The sequence below is a fragment of the Mobula birostris genome, chromosome 21, assembly GCF_030028105.1.
Source record: "Mobula birostris isolate sMobBir1 chromosome 21, sMobBir1.hap1, whole genome shotgun sequence".
Taxonomy (NCBI): domain Eukaryota; kingdom Metazoa; phylum Chordata; class Chondrichthyes; order Myliobatiformes; family Myliobatidae; genus Mobula; species Mobula birostris.
In genome coordinates, this window is record NC_092390.1 from 15,588,812 (window position 1) to 15,615,156 (window position 26,345).

Sequence of the window (26,345 nt, forward strand, 5' to 3'; positions counted from 1 at the left end):
ATAATTTGTTTTTTATATTTATAACTGAATCAGGAAGATATTTATCTATGTGACTACTACTCTGTAAAGTTAAATAAATCTTTATGTTGCTTAATGAAAATTCAGTGTTAAAAATTAGTTAATACCACATCTACACTCGACTGTTTTTGTTGAGATTTTATTTTTGTTTCATATTTGTTGCTTTCTTGCTGTGGCTATGTTTTTTCTAGTATTCAGAAAGGAAAAATTAGCAGATGCCAGAATTCCAAAACAGGGTCAGAAAATGCTGGGAGTACTCAGCAGTGTGATTAAACCTGAAACATTGACTGTTTTCTCTCTCTCTCTCTCTCTCTCCCTCTCCCTCTCCCTCTCCCTCTCCCTCTCCCTCTAGATGCTGCCTGATCTGCTAAGTATTTCCAGAATTTTCTGGCTTTTTTAATACTTTCTGATAGATTTTCCTATCATAAATTCCAAGATCCTCACACACAGTACAGACTCCTAGTATGGGCCTGGCACCTTGTAATTGAGCAGTTCTCCTGTGCAGAGCTGCCAGAAGCTGAGCCATTAATTACAACATGACAGTTTACATAGGAAGTTTGCACTGTAACTGTTGACAGGAAAATGTTGCTGGAAGTTGAAAATTGAGGGCTGAACTTTAGAACAGAACTGAAATATATCTGATATCCACCCTCAAATGTGTAAGGAGTTGGGCTGGCACAGCTTATTACTGAGGAATTCCTAACAAAATGCAGCTAACGTGTCAACAAACAGGAGATTTTCCCAATGCCGGAAATCCAGAACAACACACACAAAATGGGGGATACCTCCCTCTCCCTTGCCAGGGAGAGAGAGAACCTTTGGGTTGTCGAATTCAGATGAAATGCGAAACTTCTGGGGTAGCTGCAAGGTCTGTGTCTTTGCTATCGCTTAGCACACGCTTGGGCTTGGTGATTGTACCGATGAGCGTTTAATGCACGGTAGGGGGTGGGGGGTTGTTGCTCGCTGACGCTTACGTGCGGGAGAAGGGAGGTGGGGGGGACTTTGGGGTTCTCACGTTTAACTGTCATTCATTCTTTGGGGTACTTCTGTTTTCGTGGATGTTTTGCAAAAAAAAAGCATTTCAGGCCCAAAACATCGACTGTACTTCCTAGAGAAGCTGCCTGGCCTGCTACGTTCACCAGCAACTTTTATGTGTGTTGCTTGAAATTCCAGCATCTGCAGATTTCCTCGTGTTTGCAGGATGTATATTGTATGCATTTCTCTGACATTAAACTTGACCTTTGAACCTTTGAACAAAATGCTGGAAGAATCTTCCAGTGGCCACACATGTTAATTCCACATCCCATTCCCATTCTGATATGTCTATCCATGGCCTCCTTTACTGTAAAGTGAAGCCACACTCAGGTTGGAGGAACAACACCTTATATTCCGTCTGGGTAGCCTCCAACCTGATGGCATGAATATCGACTTCTCTAACTTCCGCTAATGCCCCACCTCTCCCTCGTACCCCATCCATTATTTATTTATATACACACTTTCTTTCTCCCTCTCTCTCCTTTTTCTCCCTCTGTCCCTCTGACTATACCCCTTGCCCATCCTCTGGGTTTTCCCCCCCTCCCGCTTTTCTTTCTCCCTGGGCCTCCTGTCATCCCCTCATATCCCTTTTGCCAATTAGCTGTCCAGCTCTTGGCTCCATCCCTCCCCCTCCTGTCTTCTCCTATCATTTTGGATCTCCCCCTCCCCCTCCCACTTCCAAATCTCTTACTAGCTCTTCCTTCAGTTAGTCCTGACGAAGGATCTCGGCCTGAAACGTCGACTGTACCTCTTCCTAGAGATGCTGCCTGGTCTGCTGCATTCACCAGCAACTTTGATGTGTGTTGCTGGAAGAACTCAGCAGGTCAGGCAGCATCTATGGAGAAGAATAAAGAGCCAACGTTTTGGGGTGATTTCCTCATCTGGACTGGAAAGGAAGGGGGAAGAAGCCAGAATAAGAAGGTGGGAGGGGGGAAAGCGTGCAAACTAGCTGGTGGTGAGTGAAGTCAGGTGAGGGGGAGGTGAGTGGGTCAGGGGGAGTGAAGTGAAAAGCTGGGAGGTGATAGGTTATCTTGTTCACTCTTACTGAATGGTCCCTTCCTCTTCGGCTGGGCAATGTCTCTTTCTTACTACCTCCTGTCTCATCTGTCCCTCTCTCTACTCCCTCTCTCCCACTTTCTTCCTCCTTCCCTTCCTACAAATGAGCGTGCATCCGAACATAAACTATAAACTTGAATAGGCCATTTGACCTTCAACCCACTCAGCAATTTGATAAGGTCATGGCCAAGCTAACTTCAGGTCCAACTCTGCATTCATGTAGGCACCTTTGTTTATCAAGACTTTGCCTTAAGAATACTCAAATTTTCTGTTTGACTGCCGTTTGAAAGCAATAGATCCAGAAACTCTCAACCCTCAGAAAAACAAATGCATCTCATAACTTCAAAAGCATCTCTTCTCTTTCAAATGCATGACCCTTATTTTTAAATACTGAGCCTTAGTTCCAGACTCTGCCACATGAGGAAACATTCCTCTCCAATCTCCAAAGGATGCTCAGTGTTTTGTAAACTTGATCTGCTTCCAACGTATTAAACTAAATTCAGAATATGCTTGAAATACTCAGGCCTCAGAGTATTTTCTGCATTATCTGCTTTTATTTTAGGTTTCCAGCGTCTGCAGTTTTCCTTTGATCTTCCAACACCTTAACATCCATGGTTCAATAATGCTGTAAAAGGTGTTCCAGATATATTCTCATTGATGTCAAGCATAAATAAACATAGGCACAGCAGCATAGGCATTTAGCGTGTCGCTATTGCAGTGCCAGCGATGGGGTTCGGGTTGGGTTCCTGTCAGTCTGTAGGGTGTTTGCACGTTCTGCCGTGACTGCATGGGTTTCCTCTGGATGCACCGGTTTCCTCTCTCAGTCCAAACGGGTTACTAGGTTAATTGGTCACATGGGTGTAATTGGACGTTGTGGGCTCATTGAGTTGAAGCAGTCTGTTACTGTGCTGTATCTATAAATAAAAAATAACCTCTCTACTTTTGTACTCAGTATCTCCTAGCAATCAGTTATAACATTCTCTCAGCTTTCTTAGTCCCTGCACTATTTCACCCAGCTCCCTCTGCCCCTAGCAACAAACATTGAGGATCTCAATGTGTCATGCAGAACCTGGGGGAAGAAAGAAGTTGTCGACATCTGCGACATACCCTCTTTCTCATTGCTACCTTTAGGGAAGAGTTACAGCAGCTTGAAGACCCAGACACACCATTTTAAGAACAGCTCTTCCATTCCACCATCAGATTAATGAACAGTCCTTGAACATTACCTCATTAAAGAGTCATGGTGAAGGGTTTCAACCCAAAGCATCGACTGTTTATTCCCATCCATAGATACAGCCTGACCTGCTGAGTTCCTCCAGCATTTTCTGTATGTTGTTCCAGATTCCCAACATCTGTGGGATCTCTTGTGTTTCTGATTTACCCCTTCCCTCCTTATTCCTCTTCTGCTCCATTCATTTGCTTTTGTAACCTTTAGTAAATTTTCATCTTGTACTGTACTGCTGCCACAAAACAACAAATTTCACAATATATGTCAGTGATAATAAACGTGATTCTGATTATAACATTTGGGTCAAATTCAACCCAAAACAATCGCAATTCCTTTCCTCCCTCATGTGCTATCTGACCGGCTGAGTTCCTCCAGCACATTGTTTGTTGCTCCATGTTCCAGCAACTGCAGTCCCTGTGCCTCCCTCCAAGCTTTGTGATCCCTCATCATTTAGCTATAATACCTTTCCCCTACTTTTTCCTGACAAATAGACAATTTCAGGCTTTACCACAGGGTGGAGATACATCTCTACATCAGAGGAGGGATAATGCACTCCTTCCCTCTGTTAGCCTACAGGTCACCCTTGGGCAAGGTGTAGCACTTGAGGAGGATCTCCTGGTGGGCTTGGTCCTCGGCCTGGCCAAGATGGCCATTCATGGGTCTAGGCGACGGAAGGTGGAGTGCGCTGCCTGGGCTGACTGCCTACCCCTTTTCCGAGGATACGTTCATGCCTGGCTCCCCTTAGAGAGGGAGCATGCGGTCACAATGGGGGACTTCCGGGAGCGGTGGGCCCCCCCAGGGTATTGACGGTTTTATAGACAGTAGTAACCATATTTTAATTTGAGAATGCTTACTGTCTTGTAAATATTGATTGTACTTCATGTATATGTGAGGTAAATAAACCTAGTTTTGTTAAAGAAAATGGTGTAGCATCCGCTTAGCCAAACCACCCCCTCGGTCAGGGTCACGTGGCTACATGAAGATGGTCGTATGAGCAGCTGGCGCATATCACAGCTCCTGGTTATGCAACCACTGATGCCAGGCAGACAATCTCTGAAGAGTATTGATAATGGCTAGGGTCACCCACCTTGTAAAGACACTGTCCAGAAGAAGGCAATGGTAAACCACTTCAGTAGAAAATTTTGCCAAGAACAGTAATGGTCATGAAAAGACTATGATTGCCTACATCATATGACACAACACCTAATGAACAACGCAAACACGAGGAAATCTGCAGATGCTGGAATTTCAAGCAACACACATAAAAGTTGCTGGTGAACGCAGCAGGCCAGGCAGCATCTCTAGGAAGAGGTACAGTCGGCATTTCGGGCCGAGACCCTTTGTCAGGATGAAGGGTCTTGGCCCGAAATGTCGACTGTACCTCTTCCTAGAGATGCTGCCTGGCCTGCTGCGTTCACCAGCAACTTTTATGTGTGTCACCTAATGAACAAACCACATTGCATATTATTTGTTTAAGCCCATATACTCAAACTATCTCACTGTATCCCCTCCCACTTTCAAATCTCTTACTAGCTCTTCTTTCAGTTAGTCCTGACGAAGGGTCTTGGCCCGAAACGTCTACTGTACCTCTTCCTAGAGATGCTGCCTGGTCTGCTGCGTTCACCAGCGACTTTTATGTGTATTTCATTGGGCTTTCCTTGTGTTTCTTCACAGTTTACGTTCCTACCAATCATTAACAGATTTCACAGCCATGCATCTGGTGCATTCATCCAAATCATTCAAGTAATTTGAATACAAGTCATTTAGAAAGCATTTAGCACTGATCTCAGAACATCACCACTTGTTATGTATTTTGCCATTCTGAAATAAAAACATGCCTACTCTTTGTTGCTTGTTTGCCAGCCAGTCTTCTCTCCACACCAACTTCCTACATCATGAATATATTTTCTCCACTAATCTTCAGAGCAACTATACAAGTCTCTCTTGAAGTCTAATTAAATAACATCCATTGGTTCAGCTGGCATAGTGTACCACACTCACCTGTTTAGCTGATATACCCCTGGCTCATTTGGTATAATGCTTCCAATCCCAGGAATGGGGTTAACTTTTAACTGCCCTCTAGAATGGCCCAGGGCAATCGGGTGGGAAGCATATCCCGGCTTTGGCAGTAACACCACGCTCCCCATGAGCTGATATAAAGTAACAGCATCAGATTTGAAATCTGCTTTGTTTTACTCAATCCCCAAGGCTGTAAATTTAATCACATATGGTGTATATCATGAAATCTGAGACAGGATAGGTTATGGGAATTTACGGAGCTTGTTGGGATCAAAGTAAATTTATAATCAAAGTACATCTATTTCACCATATCCTACCGTATGACGCATTCACAGGAAAATAATGAAATACAATGGAACTTAAATAAAAACTGACGAACAACCAAATATGAAAAAAATACTGAGAACATGAGTTGTAGAGAGTCCTAAAGGTGAGTCTATATGTTGTAGAATCAGTTCTACAAGTACAGTGAAAGTGAGCCCTCCGAAACAATTATGTCTACTGTTAGTGCTATGTTGCCATCGTAACGTGTGGCGAAACTTATGGGCTGCCCCTAGCACCTCCTTGGGTGTGTTGGTCGTTAATGCAAATGATGCATCTCACTGCATAGTTCTCTCTGTGGTAAATAAATCTGAACCTAAGAAGTCTTGGGCATTTTTCATCCATCATTTGCATACTTCACCCCAAATAAGACAAACTTGACAAATGCGTCGATGTTTCTCCGAGTGCAGCTTGAGCGTGGTGCTGATTTTAGATCTAAACTGTGGAAAAATAAGCAAAGTAAAAGTAGTCTATTTCCCCAAGGTATATTAAAAGTGTTTGTATATTCTCCACTCAAGGTAAATGACTGACCCACTGTTCCTCAAGTGTCTCACCTTTTGGTGATCTTGCTGCATTTACTGCCAAATTTCCAACCGGGGGCAATTAGGTTTGAAGTCTTTCAATCCCTATAGAAAATATGCTTTTGATGTGTGTTGCTTCTGGCGAGATGGACGACTGGTCCAAAAATTTGCAATATGACAACATTTGTTTAGATTTGCTAATCAATGGCTGGCTGTGATGACAAGCCTCCCTCAGGTGGTGTTGAAGAGGGAGCTACACTCAGAGGCCATCTTATTAGACACCTCCTGTACCATGGTCTTCTGCTGCTGTAACCCATCCACTTCAAGGTTGGACAGTTATCATTCAGAGAAGCTGTTCTGCACATCACATCATTTTTTGAGCCACTGCAGTCTTCCTGTTAGCTTGAACCAGACTGGCCATTCTCCTCTGACTTCTCTCATAACAAGGTGTCTTCACCCACAGAACTGCTGCTCACTAGATGGTTTTTTTTTTGTATTTCACACAATGCACTGTACACTCCAGAAACTGTTGTGCATGAAAATCCCAGGAGATCAACATCTTCTGAGATACTCAAGCCACCCCATCTGGCGCCAACAATCATTCTATGGCCAAAGTTACATAAGTCACATTTCTTCACCATTGTGATGTTTGGTCTGAACAATAACTGATGCTCTTGACCATGTTTGCATGCTTTTATGCATTGAGTTGCTGCTACATGATTGGCTGATTAGATATTTGCATTAACAAGTAAGTGTTCATATACCTAATAAAGTGACCACTGAATGTAGATAGCTTGCTAGTTATGGAGTCTGAATTCTGTTGTGGAGATGTTCATGAAATTAGAACAGCGCGGTAGCATGGTGGTTAATGTAACATTATTACAGCGCTAGCGACCCAGCTTCCATTGCACCACTATCTATAAGGAGTTTTTTTATTTTCACCCACAACCCCATGAGATTCCCCCAGGTGCTCTGGTTTCCGCCCACATTCCAAAGATGTACTGATTAGTAGGTTACTTGGTCACATGGTGTAATTGGGTGACGCAGGCTTATTGGGCTGAAAGGACCGATTACTGTGCTGTATCACTAGATAAAGAAAATGAAACATCCAGAGAAAGGTCAAAGTCAAGTGTATTGGTACACACACAAGTACATGTATTCACCGGTGCAAGAAAAGCTTGCTTGCTGCAACACAGCATCAGACAAGCATTAAAACGTAAGTTAAACATAAGTTGCACACAATCATTACGTGAAAGAACACAATTAGAACAAAAATGGTCAATTTTAGTGCAGTTATTAGAGTGATCATAAGATACAGGAGCAGAGTTAGGCCATTTGGCCCGTTGAGTCTGATCCATTTTCCCTCTCAGCCCCAATCTCCTGCCTTCTCCCCATGTCCTTTCATGCCCTGTCTAATCAAGTATCTAGCAATCTCTGTCTTAAATATAACTAGTGACTTAATCCCCACAACTGCCTGTGGCAATGATTTATACAGATTCACCACCCTCTGGCTAAAGAAAATCCTCCTCATTTCCACTCTAAAAGTATGCCCTACTATTTTGAGGCTGTGTCCTCTGGTTTTAGACTCCCAGAGTCTTAGTGGTCATAGTGTTGCTAACCTACAGTGATCAGGCTGTGCCACTTGGTTCAAGAACCGGATGGTTGAAGGGAAGAAGCTGTTCTTAAACCAGAACGAAAAGGATGAAGTTGTCTATTCTGCTGACGCCTTTAATTGCCTCATATTTATGAGTGCTCTTAAAATGCCTTTCCTTGAAAATGTAGCCAGATTAAAATACTCTTACAAAATTTATAAACTTTAAAAATTATTTGGTGATAAAAGATGATATTTTTAATACAGCATGATCTCTTCTTCCTTTACAATCTGCTGGCTTTCAAATTTCAAACTCAGTGTCAGTAAATTGCAGCAGGTTAATTTTTTGATCCATTTCCCTCATAATACTATAAATGCTGCAATGTATTTATCCCCTAATCAACAAAACTCGTTACTCCATTGCTGCCTTTCCAACTTGTAACTGTGAAGGATCAAATTTCACAGTTACAAGTTGACAAATTTATTATCAAAGGACAAATATGTCACCATATAGACAATAAACGATAGGTGCAGGAGTAGGCCATTCAGCCCTTCGAGCCAGCACCGCAACAACGCTGAGATTTATTCTCTTGCGGGTAGAACAGAAATACAGCAGAATCAATGAATATATACACACAAAGAGTTGACAATCAGTATGCAAAAGAAGATAAACTCTGCAAATACAAAAAATAAGAAAAATAAGTAAATACTGAGAATATGTGCTGTGGATTCCTTGAAAGTGAGTCAATGGGTAGTGGAATCAACTTTATTTGGCATATACATTTACATTTATTAGGGATTTGCTGGGAAGAGACTTTCAAAGCATTTTATTGAAAACACTTTGCAATGCCCTGAAGTTGTGAAATGAAGTGAGAGCAATGGGACCCTTTCTCTTCCAAACATTTACAGTTAGTTTATGAGTAAGGGAGATTGAAGTGTCAGTGGAGAGTAAAAGGGTAAATTAGTTCAAGCACAAGATTGGATAAAAGATTCAAGATTGTTTCAAAGTTCAAAGTAAATTTATTATCAAAGTACATATATGTCATTATATACAACCCTGAGGTTCATTTTCTTGAAGACACACTCAATAAATCTATAGAATAATAACCATAACAGAATCAATGAAAGACTGCTCAACTTAGCTGTTCAACCAGAGTGCAGAAGACAACAAACTGTGCAAATACAAAAATAAATAAGTGATAATAAAAAAATATTGTGAACATGAGATGAAGAGTCCTTGAATGTGACTCTATTGGTTGTGGGAACATTTCAGTGAAGGGGCAAATGAAGTTATCCTCTTGGTTCAAGAGCCTGATGGTTGAGGGGCAGTAACTGTACCTGAACCTGGTGGTGTGAGTCCTGAGGCTGCTGTACCTTTTCCTGCTGGCAGCAGTGAGAAGGGAGCATAGCCTGGGTGGTGATGGATGCTATTTTAATACACATACAAGTGTAAAGGAAAATGAAATAATTGCTACACTAGATCCAATGCAGCTCAGTAAAAACACAATAAGATAAAAAATACTAGAATAAAAAACACAATAAATGTAAATATGTAAGACAGCTTATATACATAGATTGATTGTTTATCCATAATGTGACTGTAGGTACAGGTGTGTTTGTACATAAGATAACTAACATTAAAGTGGTGGTGGTGGTGGTGGGGGGGGGGGGGGTGTGAGTGTAGGTGTTGATCTTAAGACCATAAAACATAGGAGCAGAATTATGGCTGATCTCGGATCCCAGTCAACCCTACACCTTGCTTTCTTGCCATATCCTTTGATGCCCTGACCAATTAGGAAATAATCAGTTTACGCCTTAAATACATGCATAGGCTTGGCCTCCACTGCAGTCTGTGGCAGAGCCTTTCACAGATTCACTATTCTCTGGCTAAAAAAATTCCTCCTTACCTCCGTTCTGAAGGGTTGCTCCTCAATTTTGAGGTTGTGTCCTCTAGTTCTGGATACCCCCATCATAGGAAACATCCTTTCCACACCCAACCTATCTCGTCCTCTCAACTTTCGGTAGGTTTCAATGAGACCCCCCCCACCCCAGTCATCATCCTTACTGCTTGGGGAAAGTAACTTCCTGAGTGTGGCAGCCCTGGGGCTGATGCTGCTACGTAGCCCCCTTCCTGATGGGACTGGAACGAGCAGCTATGAGCAGTGTGTGGGGGATCCTTCATTAATTTACCGTTCTATAAATATATCCTTACTGGCAGGTAGGCTGGTGCCAATGATGCATTGGGCAGTTTTCACTACCTATTGTAGCATCTTCCTGTCTGCCACAGTACCGTTTCCATACCACGCAGTGATGCAGCATGTTAAGATGCTCTCTGCTGCACGTCAGTAGAAAGAGCATCGATGTGCTTAGTCCAGCTCTCTTCAGCCTCCTAAGAAAGCAGAGCTTTCCTGATTGTGTAGCGTGTATGAGATATTCACTCCAAGGAGTATGAAACTGCTTTCAGTTAACATGGTGTACGATAACATTGGACAGGTATTTGCGATTCCTAGATCAGAAGTGATAAGCTTTTGCTTTAAAGCCAGTTGCAATGAAATCTCGAAATAGATTCAAATCCTTCAAAAGAAAGGAATTAATGTTCTGCACTAGTATTTGATGTCCATCAGAAGAATGTGAAAATATTTTTTCATAAATGCTGGAGGAGGAGGGATCTGGGGGTGGGGGTCAATGTGCTTGATCCGTTTTGCTCAGTTTTTGTGCAAGAGGAGGGAATTGGAGGGTTGAAGTGCCTGTTCTGTTTTCATTTGTTTTTTTTTGCAGGGAAGTGGGATTTGGGGTTTGATAATTGTGCTGCTTTTCTTTCTTGGTTTCATGGCTACCCAGAGAAGTGAAGAATTTCAGAGTTGTGTACTTTGGTAATAAAGTGAACCTTTGAACCTTTAATTCTACAGATGCTTGAAACTCAAAACCACACACACAAAATGCTGGAGGAACTCACTGTCAGGCAGCATTTATGAAAAGGAATAACCATTTGATGTCTAGAGCTGAGACCTTTCATCATAACTATTCATGACCAGTCCTGATGAAGGGTCTCGGCTCAAGGGGTGGTTTGTTTCTCTCCTCTATAGATCTTGCCTGACTTGCTGAGTTTCTCCAGCACTTTATGTATGTTGCTAAGTGTTTTTTTTATTCTCCATACCTTGGCCATTTCTGATTGCCTCTGAGAAAGTGTTGAAGAGTCACTACACTATAGGCCTAGTGCTGGTGCTTCCGCACTGCTGTTGAGTAGGGAGACTCAGTCACAAGCAAGAATTATCAACTATATTTCCCAATCAGAATGGCATGCAGCTTGGAGGGGAATCTGTTTGTGGTATCATTAGTGATGCTGAATGTTGGCATGGGGGTGACCTAAGCAGATAACTGCAGTGTATTTTGTAGTTGGGTACATGGCAGTCGCAGTGTGCCAGTATATGGAGGAAATGAACATTTCAGATGTGTATGGGCTGCTTTTAATCTTTATGCAATCTTGTCAAGGGGTAGCTGCGCTACATGAGAATGACCTCTGCTGTGCCGCAGAGAACAAGTACCAGCTGCGAAAGAAAAGACTGAACAATCAAAAGACCCAACCACCAATTACAGCCACCACTTATTCTTAGCCACACTGCACCAGAATATGCTGGGTTGGCCTTTACAGCCACCTGAGGACCCACCAATAGACAGCCCCTTAGGAGAACATCATACGCAGCTCAAGTGATCGCACTATAACTGCATGTCGAGCTTGTCCTCACCCATTGTGTTCATCAGAGGTGACCTGGCCTTTCATGCAACATAGCACAAGAAATTTTGATTTCTTTCACAGTTGTGTTTCAATCTTAAAATTTAAGGAATTTTTTGGGCTGGTGTTGTAAGAGCATTAAGAGCCTTTCCATTGTTTCACCATGCTCTATCTTCCTGAGAGCCGAACTGAATCTTGTCCCAGTTTACTCGCCTTAGTTGCTCATGCCCAGGTACCCAGTTCAATTCCTTTCGTTTTTGAGTATGTTTTTCTTGGTTCCCACTAACCCACCCTCTGGCTTGGATCATGTCAATCTTAACATCAGAACTCTGTTGTGAAGACCTGCTGTGGAACTGGAGCTGATATCATAGATTTGGTATCATTCTCCATCAGCAAGGCTGTCCACTTCTACCCTTGTGACTTTGCTGTTCTCCATCCCATCTTCAGCCCGTTCCTGCTACTGAAGCTACCTCTCAAAGCCTGTGTGTGAACCAGTGTGGCCACAGAGTTGAGTTGTCTGACAACTAACCTTCCGCAACAAGTTGGCTGCACTCCTGACCGCGCTGGCAGACCTGTAGACCCATGGGGTCTTTCGGATGAACTTCACTGCATTTGTGACGGCAGATCTTCCCTGTGCCAGCTGGCTTTCATTCAAGGCGTGCGCCTCACTACAGAACTGGCTTGTTTCACCGAGAGAGGAGAGCTGAACACCTGCATTTAGTCTGCTGTGCAGGGGCCGTTGATTGCCTCAATCAGAGAGTCTTAATATTTACTGAGTGAAATCATGCAGAAAGAATTCAGTGGTTTTTTTTAAATGTTCTAGGCCAGGCTATTCCTTGGATTTGCTTGTTTAAACCAACCACATATGCCCTTCATCATCTTGGACTTCAGTGGTCTTCCTCTGCTATTCCTAACACGTACTGTCAGCAGCACCACACTTATCACTTCTCAGAAGTACTGGCGTTCACCAAGAGTCTTTCTTGTTTCAGCATTTCTGGAAACTACTCTCATCTCATATTGACATAGCCAATTCCTTCCCTATCTCCTCAAAATCAGAATCGAATTTATTATCACTGACATATGCCCTGAAATTTGGCTTCTTCCCCCTTCCTTTCCAGTCCTCATGAAGGGTCTCAGCCAAAATGTCGACTGTTTATTCCTCTCCATAGATGCTTCTAGACCTCTGAGTTCCTCCAGCACTCTGCATATGTTGCTCAAGGTTTCTAACATCTGCAGGATTTCTTGTATTTATGTTGTGACATTTGTTGTTTTCTGCAGCAGTACAATGCAATATCTATTTACTATAAATTACAACACAAATGTATACAGTTATATAAATAAATAGTGCAAAAAGAGATCAAAATAGTTCCTGGGTTCATGGACCATTCAGAAATCTGATGATGGAGGGGAAGAAGCTGTTCCTGAAATGTTGAGTGTGGGTCTTGAGGCTCCTGTACCTCCCCCCTGGTGGCAGCATTGAGAAGAGGGCGTACTGTATCCTGTATGTGGAGGGTCTTTCCAGGATGCTGGCATCTTAAGCACTGCCTTTTGAAGATGTCCTCAATGATAGAGAGGCTTATGCCCATGATGGAGCTGGGTACATTTAAAACCCTCTGCAGGTTTTTCTAATCCTGTGCATCAGCGTCGTTCTCTAACTCTTCGAGATAACTGTGCTACTTTGATTATGGCCCTTTGATCACCCAATAATATAATTTCACCACCATCTGCTACAAAGCCTTGAAACTCTGGAATTCCTTCCCGAGTTCAAGATCAAGTTGAGTTGCCATTCGACCGTACATGAATGCCGATGGATACAGGCAAACGAAACAGTTGTACTCCAGGGCCAAGGTGCAAAACATAGTACTGACAGTGATAAGGCATCTATAGCACATAAAAGATAGCAGTGAAATACAGTCACACCAAAAAGTAGTCCAAGTTCCTGAGTCCCTGTTGTAGCAACACATTTATCACTCTGCACTTCAATCTGCAAATGAACACAATACAGCATATCTTCTGTAGAGCAAACACTGGTGGTAGCACGGAGTTCAGCCTTGGGTGAAGTGCGCTGGCTCTGACAGCTCTCTGCTGGGCAGCTGTAAACAGGCAGCACCGTGGCTTGAAGCCTAGTCCTCGCTACGACCGAGGCCACGCAGCTTCCCCACCGTCCGCCACTGCCATCCGCCAATAAATCAGTGAATCAGACTTGCAGCATTCCACAGTAACAATGTCCAACAGGGGCTTGTGATCTTCCTATATCTCAAAACCTATCCCTTGGACCAAGCTTTTGGTCACCTGCCCTGATATCAATTTGTATTGCTGATGAAGCTACTATATAAATGACGGCCTCAGATGGAGGAAGGTGATCTTTATGAAAAGGACTGCACTGCTGGGTTCAGAAGATCCATGCACTGGTGGAATGGTACCTCTGGAGCGCTGGAGAATGAGGAGAAATCTTATAGAGGTATACAAAATTATGATGTGTATAGATAGGGTTAATGCAATCAGGCTTTCCCCCCTCATGTCGGGTGAGACTAGAACTAGAGTTCATCGGTTAAGTGTGAAATTCACACTTTATAGGGAACCTGATTGGGAGCAACTTCACTCAGAAGGAGATGCCAGTGTGAAACAAGCTGCCAGGAGAAATAGTGGATGCGGGTTCGATTGCAACGTTTTTAAGAGAAGTTTGGATAGGTACAAGCATGGAAGGAGTATGGAGGGCTATGGTCCAGATGCAGGCAGATGGGAGTAGGCAGAAGACCAGGTTGGCACAGATTAGATGGGCCAAAGGGCTTGTTTCTGTGCTGTAGTAGTCTATGACTGAAACTTAATAACTGGGTACATGCCCAACAGGTGGTCTCTGTTAGCATCACTAAAACATCAATCTCGTGAACACTGAAGAATAAATGGAATATTTACTGACTGTACAGAGGTGACCAAATGATGACATACATTCCCTACAAAGTCCCAAAATTAAACTGAATTCACAATAGATCTGTGCGTGTTCTGTAAAAGAATATTAGCAATTTTCATAAATTAGAGTCATAGATTAACATAGCACGGAAACAGACCCAACGGACAAAATTGTCCACACCAAGATGCCCACGTTTAGCGCATATTCTTCTAAACTTTTCCTATAGTTGACTGGATCTTTTCCATCTGTCCTGATGCTTTCATTCCAAACCACAATTCAAATAAATCCATTCATTTCCTTTCCAATTGAACTATATCAGTTGTCAAGTCTCAGTCCCTCCCTGCATTTTGATTTGTGTAATGCTATTACAATGCCAGTGACCCGGGTACAATTCTGCCACCATCTGTAATGAGTTTGTATGTTCCCCTGTAACCTTGTCAGCCTCTTCTGCATGCTCCGGTGTCCTCCCACATTCCAAAGATGTGTGGGTTCGTACGTTAATCAGTCACTTGGGTGTAATTGGGCATCACAGACTTGTTGGGCTGGAAGGGCCTATTACCTTGCTGTATCTCTAAATAAATCTCTCTTCAACATCGAGGTTTTCTTTTCAGCCTTTGATTAACACCTAGTGATTTGGGATTTACGCGCCCCCTAAACCAGCATTTAACAACTGACCATCCCTGGTGACCTTCCGCAATCTTGAACAACATAATTTGCCTGGAGTTTTGTTGATTGTGATATGGGTACTTAGTGACTTTTTAAAGAGAGCGATATTGACATGCATTTGCTATGGTTTAATGCATTGTTTGCTTTCTGTATGAGTTCAGCAATACCCAAGATGTTTTTATAAGGTACATATTTCACATTTTATGGCTCAATAAAGAACTTGGCACAGTTCACACATGTTGTTCCCTATATAGTGAGTTGCCAAACTGTAGTATGCTAAAAGAAAGAAAAACAAATGGCAGCTCTCCACTTGGAAAGTGAGATAACTGATGGCCAAATATACTGTCAAACCGCTCCTTCTGCCTGCCAAGCCTAGAAACAGTGGGCATCGATTTTGATAAAGTTTACACAGTTACGATTGAAATAGAATCATCACTGAATTTGCAAGATGGTGTCAGTGACCAATGGCGACATGTTGCAGACAGCTTACAAATCAACTAGTTAATCTTCTTCTAAGTATACTTCTTCTAAATGGCAATCAATTACAGCCTGTAATTTCCCTTTTAAGGATGTATTTTTGAGCCGACTAAACAATCTGGTGCCCTTGCGATCTCCTGCCTGATTCGCCGTTGTTGAGATCAGAGAGTGTGCGGCCATTGCTGGGGATGACCGCGTCAATTTCTAATGGCAAAATGTTAACCGAGACTGGCTCCATTACTCCAGGCTGATTAAAGTGTCGAGAAGGATTAAAATGGTTGACAAGGTAGACAAAAAGCAAACAGGTGTTCGGTGCTATCTGCTTGTGATTGACTGTTCTCCATCTCTTCTCACTGCTGCCGTCTTTGTGGTGTGGGGTTTCTCATGAATTCTGTTGTATTTCTTCATTTTGTGGCTGCCTTAAGAAAATGAATCTCAAAGGTTGTGTATGGTATACATACTTTGATAATAAATTTACTTTGAACTCTGATCGTGTGTTTGGAAAGTTGGAGGCCGATGTCTGCGAGTGCTATTCCAGGCCGGGGATTGTAGGCTGGAGGCTCGGAAGCAGCCTTCCTGGGGTTGGTGGCCTGTTGGGATGTGTGAGTGGGTGGGAAAGAGGAAAGAGGCTTGTTTTGTTGTTGTTGCTTGTGTTGTTCTGCTGAACATTGTAGGCATACAATGGTGGTACCAGAATGTGTGGCGCCAACATAGGTTCTGTTGGTTGTTAACACAAACGACACATTTTACTGTAGCTTTCAATGCACATGTGACAAATAAATCTGAATCTTCAACCCTAAATATTCACTCCCTCCAAATGAAATTTCAGGTGGCCATCCTTCCTTGCTTGTCTTTGACCTGAGACCATAACTCTCCACAGACGCTGCCTGATCTCCTGAGTGTTTCCTGCATTCGCTGCTTTTACTTCAGCTTTTTAGCAACTGCTTTTAGGTTTTCAAGCCAGCTAGGAGCACATTAACAAAAGGACATGCACTGGTTCAAGACAGCAGTTCACCAGCACCTTCTCCAAGGTTAGGAGGCATTGACAGTGTATGTCTTGCCTGCAGCCCTGCATTCTACCAGTGGGAAATATGGATGCTCAGTGAGTGAATATTTGCAGAACTTAGAGTCATAGAGCTGTGCAGAATGGTATCAGACTTTCAGCCCAATCACCAGTCCTGACAAAATTGCCAAAATGAGCCAATCCCATTTGCCTGGGTTGGCCCAGACCCTCTTGTCCATTGCTATTCATGTAACTGTCCAAATACCTTTAGAATATCTTAATGGTACCCACCTCTAATACTTCCTCTGATAGCTTGTTCCATGTACTCACCCTGCTCTGTGTGTGGAAAAGGTATCCCTTTTAAATCTTTCATTTCTCACTTTAGACCTGTTCCCTATAGTTTTGGGCTTCTTTCCAATAAGGAAAAGACTTTGACTGTCACCTTATCTATGTCCCTCTGTAAGTTCACCCCTCAGGTTCCTGCGCTCCAGTGGAAAAATGTTCCAGTTTACCCACTCTCTCCTTATAACCCAAGCTGTTGAATCGTAGCAACACCCTTGTGAGTCTCAAGCATAGAATGGTGTTTTGGCCACAGGAGAAATAAGTAAACTGAGAATTGATCAGGAGCATTCAAATTCAAGTTTAATTGTCATTCAACCATACATGAAAAAGTGTTCCTCAGGGGCCAAAACCAACAGCGCACAACACACAACACGTATACCTACAGAAGTTGACAAACTGCGTGAAATATCTTAAATGAAGAGGGTCATGGAAAGATCATAAGACCATAAAATATAAGAGTATAATTAGGCCATTCAGCCCATCGAGTCTGTTCTGCCATTTGATAGTGGCTGATTTATTATCCCTCTCCTTCTCCTGCCTTCTCTCTGTAACCTTTGATGAATGCCATTAATAATCAAGATGATTCATTCCTCCATTTTACTGCAGATTATCTATTTAACTGAATTTAAGATCCTTAGATTCCTTGATGAGATTTGAGTACCAAAGAATGGTGGACAACCTTTTTGAGTGTTGTGGGCTGAATCACCTGCAGCTCAACATCACTAAAACAAAGGAGTTGGTGGTGGACTTCAGGAATACACCCTGCATTCCCATCTCCATGAAGGGAATGGATATAGAAGTCATCTAGGGCTACAAACACCTGGGAACTCACCTGGACTGGACTGAAAATACAGGGGATCTTGAGGAGCTTGGCTGTTCAGGCACGCGCTGCCTTTTTTCGTAACAGTGAAAACTAAAGGACAGAGCTGACTGTACTTCCTGAGGAGGCTCCGGTCATTCAACGTCTGCAGTGTTATGCTGCAGATGATCTACGACTCAGTGGTGACCAGCATTCTATTCTACACTGTAGTCTGCTGGGGCAGCAGGGTGAGAGCAGCTGATGCCAGGAGATCGATAAGCTCATCAGGAAGGCTGGTTCTTTTCTGGGGCTGGAACTGGATTCCCTGGTGGTTGTGTCTGAGAGGAGGATGCTGCAGAAGCTACAGGGCTTTATGGACAATTCCTCTCACCCCCTCCATGACATACTAGACAAACAGAGGAGCACCTTTAGTAACCGACTGATTCCACCGAGGTGCACCCCTGATTGCCACAGGAAATCCTTCCTCCCTGTGGCTATAAGACTACAACTCCTCCTCCTTAAGTATATAAGTACAGGTGGCCCCCGTTTTCTGAACGTTCGTTTTATGACACCTCGCTGTTAGAAAAAAGGCAGCGCGCGCCCGAACAGCCAAACTCCTCCCCCGGAACTGCATTCTAGCCGCCATTGCTTAAACACGTGCTTTATCTCGATTTATTTTGTGCATCCATTAGCAAGATGAGTTCTAAGGTATCGGAAAAGCCTAAAAGAGTTGGTAAAGGTGTTACACTTAGCGTAAAACTAGACATAATTAAGCGTTTCGATCGTGGTGAACGAAGTAAGGACATTGTCCGCACGTTGAACTTGCCTGCGTCCACCATTCGCCCTGTTTATACGCAGAGAGAAATGGCGTTTGGTTATCCGTATAAGCAAGTGTTTAACTGTGATGAAACTGCAATTTATTGGAAAAAATTGCCGAGCAAGACATTTATTTCGATAGAAGAAAAGCAGGCTAAGGGACACAAGGCATCAAAGGACAGGTTTACCCTAATGCCTATTATTAACGCCACTGGTGATGCTGTCCTTAAGCCTCTACTAGTGTACCATTCAGAAAATCTGAGGGCACTTAAAGGCGTTGATAAGAAAACACTTCCTGTTGTGTTCCGTTCACATGCAAGTGGTTGGAATACCCAAGTGCTCTTTTCTGAGTACATGAGTGGATACGTTAGTCCTTTTGTTGAAAAATACTGTAGAGAAAATAACCTCGATAATAGGTGTCTTGTGATTGCCGATAATTGTGCTGCTCATCCACCTGGCATTACCGAGTACGGTGGTAACATTCGTGTTGTGTTCTTACCGCCGAATACAACATCGTTGCTGCAGCCATTCGACCAAGGCCTAATAGCCACAATTAAGGCTTACTATACGCAAAATGTGATGCATTTTATTGTAAGTACCATTGACAGAGAGGGCAACTCCGAAGTGCCTTTGCGAGAGATCTGGAAAGAATACAATATAAAATTGGCAATCGCCAACATTGGAGATGCTCTCAATAGGCTAACAGGCTCGATGAGAAATGGCGTTTGGAGGAAACTGTTTCCCGAAGCAGTGAATGATTTTAAAGACTTCGAACCATCAACAATAAATACGGCAATAGTGAGTTTGGCTACTGTACATACATTATTTCTACTTTCTATAGGCTGTGCATTTTTATGCGTTATTTGGTGTGATTTGGCAGCTTCATAGCTTAAAGGTTACTGGAGAGAGTATTTCTGCTGAGAGTGCTGCTGTGAGATTTTCGCTGCGCTAGACAGTGCTGAAAAGTATTTCCACTTTATATAGGCTGTGTATTTATCATATCATTCCTGCTTTTACTACACGTTACTGTTATTTTAGGTTTTATGTGTTATTTGGCATGATTTTGTAGGTTATTTTTTGGGTCTGGGAATGCTCAAAAATTTTTCCCATATTAATAAATGGTAATTCCTTATTCACTTTACGACATTCCGGCTTACGAACCGTTTCATAGGAATGTTCTACCTTCGGATAGTGGGGGAAGCCTGTACATGGTTTCATTGCACATTGGTATCTTGCACTGTTACTTTTTAGTGCACATTTTGTATTCTTTTCAACACCTCAATGCTTACATTTTGTATTTTGAAGTGTATTTTTATGACTGAGCAATCTTGCAACAATAATTTCCTTCGGGATAAATAAAGTTTTATCTTATCTCTTGTTTCAGAACGTGAGTACAACTTTCTAGCCCCCTGTGCTGTACAACTCTCGAACAACCACCTTCAGGGATGATCACATGCAAAATAGAAAAAGTGTCACTAATTATTAGGCGCGTTATTAGCTACAGACCATAAATTGCCAGACTCCTGGTCAGCCCACTTCAAGCAGTGTGTCACAGACTTGAAAGGCGGCAGAGTGGATTTACTAGAGTGATCCCAGGGGTGTGGGGAGACAAATTCCAGAGTGATTCTCATCAAACTGAGAAGATTGACACGGTGGTCATTAAATTGTCATTCACTTGGGCAAAAGAGCTAGTTTGTGCACTGTACTGTTCTATGTTCTAAGGATGGAGATTTATTGAAAGTTTCGATTCTTGAGAGTTGCAGAGATGAACAGAGGAGCCTGTTCTATTGGCAGGAAGGTCCATGCCAGAGTACACGTAGTTAAGTATATTGGCAAAATCTAGAGATGGGAAGATTATTTTCATGCAGCAAATTGTTTTTATTTATTTGTTTGTTTGTTTTATAAAAACACAGCGCGGAACAGCCCTTCAGGCCCAGCAAACCACACTACTCAGCAACCCCCACCCACTTAAGCCTTGCCTAATTAAAAGACAATTTACAATGACCAAGTAACCAACTAACTGGTCGATCTTTAGTCTGTTGTAAGAAACCAGAGCACCCAGAGGAAACCTATGCGCATACAAGAAGGAATGTACAAACTTGCTTCCCAAAGAGGCTGGAATTGAACTCCAGAGCTGTGTTAGCATCACTCTATTACAGTGCCAGAGACCTGGGTTTAATTCTGCTGCCGTATGTATATTCTTCCTGTGCCCGTGTGAGTTTTCCTGCCACATTCCAAAGACGTACAGATTAGTAGGTTTAATTGGTGGTGGGTAAATTGATGGAAAGTATTCTTAGAGATAGTATATATAATTATGTGGATAGACAGGGTCTGATTAGGAACAGTCAACATGGATTTGTGCGTGGAAGGTCATGTTTGACAAATCTTATTGAATTTTTTGAAGAGATTACTAGGAAAGTTGACGAGGGTAAAGCGGTGGATGTTGTCTATATGGACTTCAGTAAGGCCTTGGACAAGGTTCCACACGGAAGGTTAGTTAGGAAGGTTCAATCGTTAGGTATTAATATTGAAGTAGTAAAATGGATTCAGCAGTGGCTGGATGGGAGACGCCAGAGAGTAGTGGTGGATAACTGTTTGTCAGATTGGAGGCCGGTGACTAGTGGTGTGCCTCAGGGTTCTGTACTGGGTCCAATGTTGTTTGTCATATATATTAATGATCTGGATGATGGGGTGGTAAATTGGATTAGTACGTATGCAGATGATACTAAGATTGGTGGAGTTGTGGATAATGAAGTAGGTTTTCAAAGCTTGCAGAGAGATTTAGGCCAGTTGGAAGAGTGGGCTGAAAGATGGCAGATGGAGTTTAATGCTGATAAATGTGAGGTGCTACATTTTGGTAGGACTAATCAAAATAGAACATACATGGTAAATGGTAGGGCATTGAAGAATGCTGTAGAACAGAGGGATCTAGGAATAATGGTGTATAGTTCCCTGAAGGTGGAATCTCATGTGGTTAGCGTGGTGAAGAAAGCTTTTGGTATGCTGGCCTTTATAAATCAGAGCATTGAGTATAGGAGTTGGGATGTAATGTTGAAATTGTACAGGGCATTGGTGAGGCCAAATTTGGAGTATTGTGTACAGTTCTGGTCACCGAACTATAGGAAAGATGTCAACAAAATAGAGAGAGTACAGAGGAGATTTACTAGAATGTTACCTGGGTTTCATCTCCTAAGTTACAGAGAAAGGTTGAACAAGTTGGGTCTTTATTCTTTGGAGCGTAGAAGGTTGAGGGGGGACTTGATAGAGGTATTTAAAATTATGAGGGGGATAGATAGAGTTGACATGGATAGGCTTTTTCCATTGAGAGTGGGGGAGATTCAAACAAGAGGACATGAGTTGAGAGTTAAAGGACAAAAGTTTAGGGGTAACATGAGGGGGAACTTCTTTACTCAGAGAGTGGGTGCTGTGTGGAACGAGCTTCCAGCAGAAGTGGTTGAGGCAGGTTCGATGTTGTTTAAAGTTAAATTGGACAGCTATATGGACAGGAAAGGAATGGAGGGTTATGGGCTGAGTGCAGGTCGGTGGGACTAGGTGAGAGTAAGAGTTGGACACGGACTAGAAGGGCCGAGATGGCCTGTTTCCATGCTGTAATTGTTATATGGTTACACGGGTGTATATAGGTTGGATGGTAGCGTAATAGCGTAACACTTCACTGCGTAAGCGTTCGGGGTTCAGTTCCGTCACTGTCTCTAAGGAGTTTGTACATTCTCCCCATGACCATGTGGCTTCCTCTGGCTGCCTTGCTTACCTCCCAGCTTTCCAAAGATGTATGAGTTAGGATTATTAAACTGTGGGCATGCTATGTTGGCATGGGAAACGTGGCAACACTTGTGAGCTGCCCCCAGCGCTTCCTCGGGCTGCATTGGTCATTGACATAAACAACACATTTCAAGTATGTTTTGATATGCATGTGACAAAAATAAACCTAATCTTTATCTTTTAATTGGGCAGCGTGGGCTCATTGCGTCAGAAGGGCTTGTTACCGTGCTGTATCTCTAAACAAAATTAAAATAAGCTATGTTCAAGGGGGAGTGGGTAACTGCTTGAGAAGGAACACTCTGTGGAAAGAGCCGGAAGTACGGCTGGCAGGGCTACTCTTCAGACAATAAGCCACTGGAGCAGAATTAAGCCATTCAGCCTATTGAGTCTGCTCTGCCATTCCATCATGACTGATTGATTATCCTTCTCAATCCCATTCTGCTGCTTTCTCCCTGATTTATCAAGAACCTATCAACCTCCACTTTAAATATACCTAATGACTTGGCCCTCCACAGCCATCTGTAGCAATGAATTCCGTTAAGTTCACCACTCTCTGGCCAAAGAAATTTCTTCTCATCTTTGTTTTAAATGGATGTTCCTCTCTCCTCAGGCTGTGCCCTCTCATCCCCACTCTCCCCACTATAGGAAGCATCCTCTCCACATTCACTCTTTCAATATTTGATACGTTTCAATGAGATCCCCCCTCATTCTTGCAACGAGCCAACTTACAAACAATAGGCTGAATGGCTGCTTAGTTCAGTGTAAAGTTCACTTAAATCGATTTATTCTTTTCATTTGCAGAGCAAAAGTTGCTTGCAGCACAGCAAATAGAGGCTGCCTGGGAAGGAAATTAGCCTGAGAATGAAATTACACACCAAAGAGCACAGCAGATGGGGAGCCTGACTTCAATAAGGAAAAAGCTAAGCCCCTCTCCACAGACCCTTACTTTCGTACCAGTGGTTGGAGGTTTATGGATTTGAATGGAAGTGTGCACTCCTCCTTCTACCCATGAGAAGACCTTCTGTCTATTATACAGAACGTGATTATGAAGTGTTATCAGCTGAGGGAGTTGTTGTAAGTGTGTTGACAGTACATGTGTTGAGATTTATTTCAAAGCAGGGTGTTTTTGTTTCAGTGTTTTATTTAGTGGCAACTGTGGAATTTTAAACGTTGGATTTCAGCTAACAACAAACTCCATTTGTTTCATGCATCCCCTAATCAGCAATTACACTGACTCACAGGTTTTGTATCAATTAGATGAAATTAGTCGAGGACCAGTTGGAAGTCCGTATCACAATCTGTTTCGAGATGGATGGGATAACTGGCCCTTTTCCCAACAGTCCTACAACACTTGCACTGTTTCACTGCCTTATGTTGTAGCTATGTCTACAACCTTTGCTTCTGCAGAGCATTTGTTTATTGGGAATGAGGAGAGCAGATTGGTATTATAAGTGTTTGTTTATTCCCTTTCGAATGTGTAGTTTCTTCCACACTCCACTTTTCAGATTTCTAAACACACAGAAATACTCAGCTGGTCAGGGAGCGTGTGTGAGAAGAGAAAAAGAGTTAATGTTTCAGGTCAGAGGTCCTCTGTCAGAACTGAAAAGGGAAGAAATGCAGCATAGAACAGCAGGAAGAGTGGGATGGGGTGTCTCTGATAGGGGAAAAAAACAGGGTGACCATGAGTGGGGTAAGCTGTAAACAGAATTGTCTAGTCAGTGAGAGAATGGGAACATTTAGAGAGTGAGAACGTAGACAAAAGAATGTAGGAGTTGCAAAATGCAGACAAGGAAGACACGCCCGGCAGGTCAGGATGGGCACATCCTCCACTCCCAAAGGAAATTCCCACACTTCCCCACAGCACTTGTAATTTAATTTGTCTCCTTCTTAGCTTTGACAAGGGTCTTCAAATTGACATGTACTTTGCTTTTCTTTCCGGCATTTTCTGTTTTTATTTTAGATCTCCGGTGTCTGCAATCATTTTTGATTATCTGACAGAGGTGATCCCACGTTAATCTTTATCATCTCTGAATATTCCCACACACAACATTCTCCAACAGGCTTTCAGTCGGTAGTTTAATGTTTCAGAAAAAGGCACAAGGCCAGTTTGTCTGATTGAATGTGGCCAAAAATCTGTCTTTGAAATCATCCTGCCTCTCATCATCTTTAACCTGCAGGTGAGTATTTTGTTTCAGAGTCTGGGGTGGGGGGTATGGGGAGGAAGTGTAGGAAGAGGTAACATGTTAGTCCACCCTTGGGAATTACTGCAGTTCACTGCTAGATGGCTTAAAATTTGGAATTGCTAAGGTCACACACAAATTCCAAACCCTCCCACTTACTTTTTAATGGAAGTGTTTACTTTAAACCCATTAATAGCCAAGTTAAAATGTCATCACATATTATAGTGAGTGAGATATGGGATTCTCATTGCATGTGTCCAACTCCATTGCCCTCCAGAAAGTGTAACACAATATAAAGTACAGAGCAAGGCGATGAGGGAAATGAAATGATTTCAAGATTGCCATTTGATTTTCAGACTCATCCTCACTGCTTGTGTTTCAGATCAGGGACTTCAACTTTGGATTAATGTCTAGAGTTACAATAGTAGATGAGTACATTTAACCAATGGAATGTCAGAGGAAGTCAAATACTTTCTGACTGGTTTCACCTGAAATCCACTTTCATAACTCTGGACTGCACTCTGCAGCCAGGTTGTCCTGTTCCCCCACCCCTCCCTCCTTCCATAGCTATTAAAGTTACTCATAGAAGCAGGATCACATTCCACTGGCAGTAATGTGTCAAACTTACTTCACCATCTCACAGACTCTTTTTTTACCATGACTGAATAAGTCCATTTTAAGTAGATTTATTTTTACATCAACATCTTCCTTCTAAAATCTATTGCGTTTTACCACAAGCCAAATATCAAATGGTCTGGGTCACAGTGTGTTGCTCTGGACACATCCAGTCATTTCACAACAGTGAGTGGCCAAAGAGAGTTTCTGTGTGCATGTATTGCCTTCACTGCCACACCAGCTCAGCACTCAATCTCAGTGAAAAGTTACTGATGTGTAAGATAAAGTCTCAGCCACTGATTGTAAAAAATCTGGGCATCAGAATGCAAGTCAAAACCAACTTGTCATTTTAAAATCTCTACTTTTCCATGTCTTTCTAAAATCCTTCTGATCCGGTTACAGTCACCTCCCATATAACTTTTTAAAAGTCTGTCACGAGCCTTGGTGCTTATGCCTCCATAATTCCATTCTTTAATCAGAGTTCTGCCTCGTTTCCTTCTTGTTTTATTTCTAACCTGAACCCCACTTAGACAACTTGTCATTGTGAGCAATTTTGCCAGATTCGCAGTTTTAAAGAAATGTAAATTTAAGTTTGCTATTAATTTATTTAGCTCTGGAGCCAATGAAATTGCCACAGACAGCTTGAGGTGGCTACGAACTGAAGTCTGTTCAAATATTGAAGAGATGTCTAAACCGTTTTAATTAGTTTTAAATGAAACTGCTGTATATACTTAATCCTTTTTTTTCCAAAAAGAATGGAAAATGGTGAAATAAAAAAATAAAGTAATGATTTTGATTTTCTGAACTCAGATCTATTTATTTATTGAGATACAGCACAGAACAGGCCCTTCTGGCCCAATGAGCCACATCACCTAGTTAACATTAGCCTAATCACAGGACAATTTACAATGACTAATTAACCTACGATCTGGTATGTCTTTGAACTGTGGGAGGAAAATGGAGCACCCGGAGGAAACCCTTACAGACAGCACTGGAACTGAACTCAGAGCTCCGGAATTTCCCAAACTGCAGTAACATGCTAGTGCTGCAGTTGAGTGTGTGGCCCCTACATTGACCTCATCAGTAATCGGAATGGAAGGAAGTGGTCCTTGTCCCTGCAGGACAGCCCCAGTAAAAGGATCAGTGATTTATAGAGCACCAGGGACATGGCAGTGGGCTGACGAACACGGGGACCTCGAGGTATCGTCCTCCCTAGGTAGAGAATTACAACAGT

General features: G+C 42.5%; 1 protein-coding gene across 8 annotated transcripts in view; it reads left to right on the forward strand.

Moving 5' to 3' along the window:
• The window catches only part of r3hcc1l (R3H domain and coiled-coil containing 1-like), a 324,625-nt gene that overhangs the window by 272,185 nt on the left and 26,095 nt on the right, over positions 1-26,345 (forward strand). Inside the window, exon 7 of one of the 8 annotated variants that reach the window (XM_072239024.1) lies at positions 23,118-25,907. The exons of the other annotated variants lie outside the window; for them this stretch is intronic. Coding sequence (XP_072095125.1) covers positions 23,118-23,170 — 53 coding nt within the window. The 3' untranslated portion in view covers positions 23,171-25,907. Of the gene's footprint in view, positions 1-23,117; positions 25,908-26,345 lie in introns of those variants that run through there. 8 annotated transcript variants of the gene reach the window in all.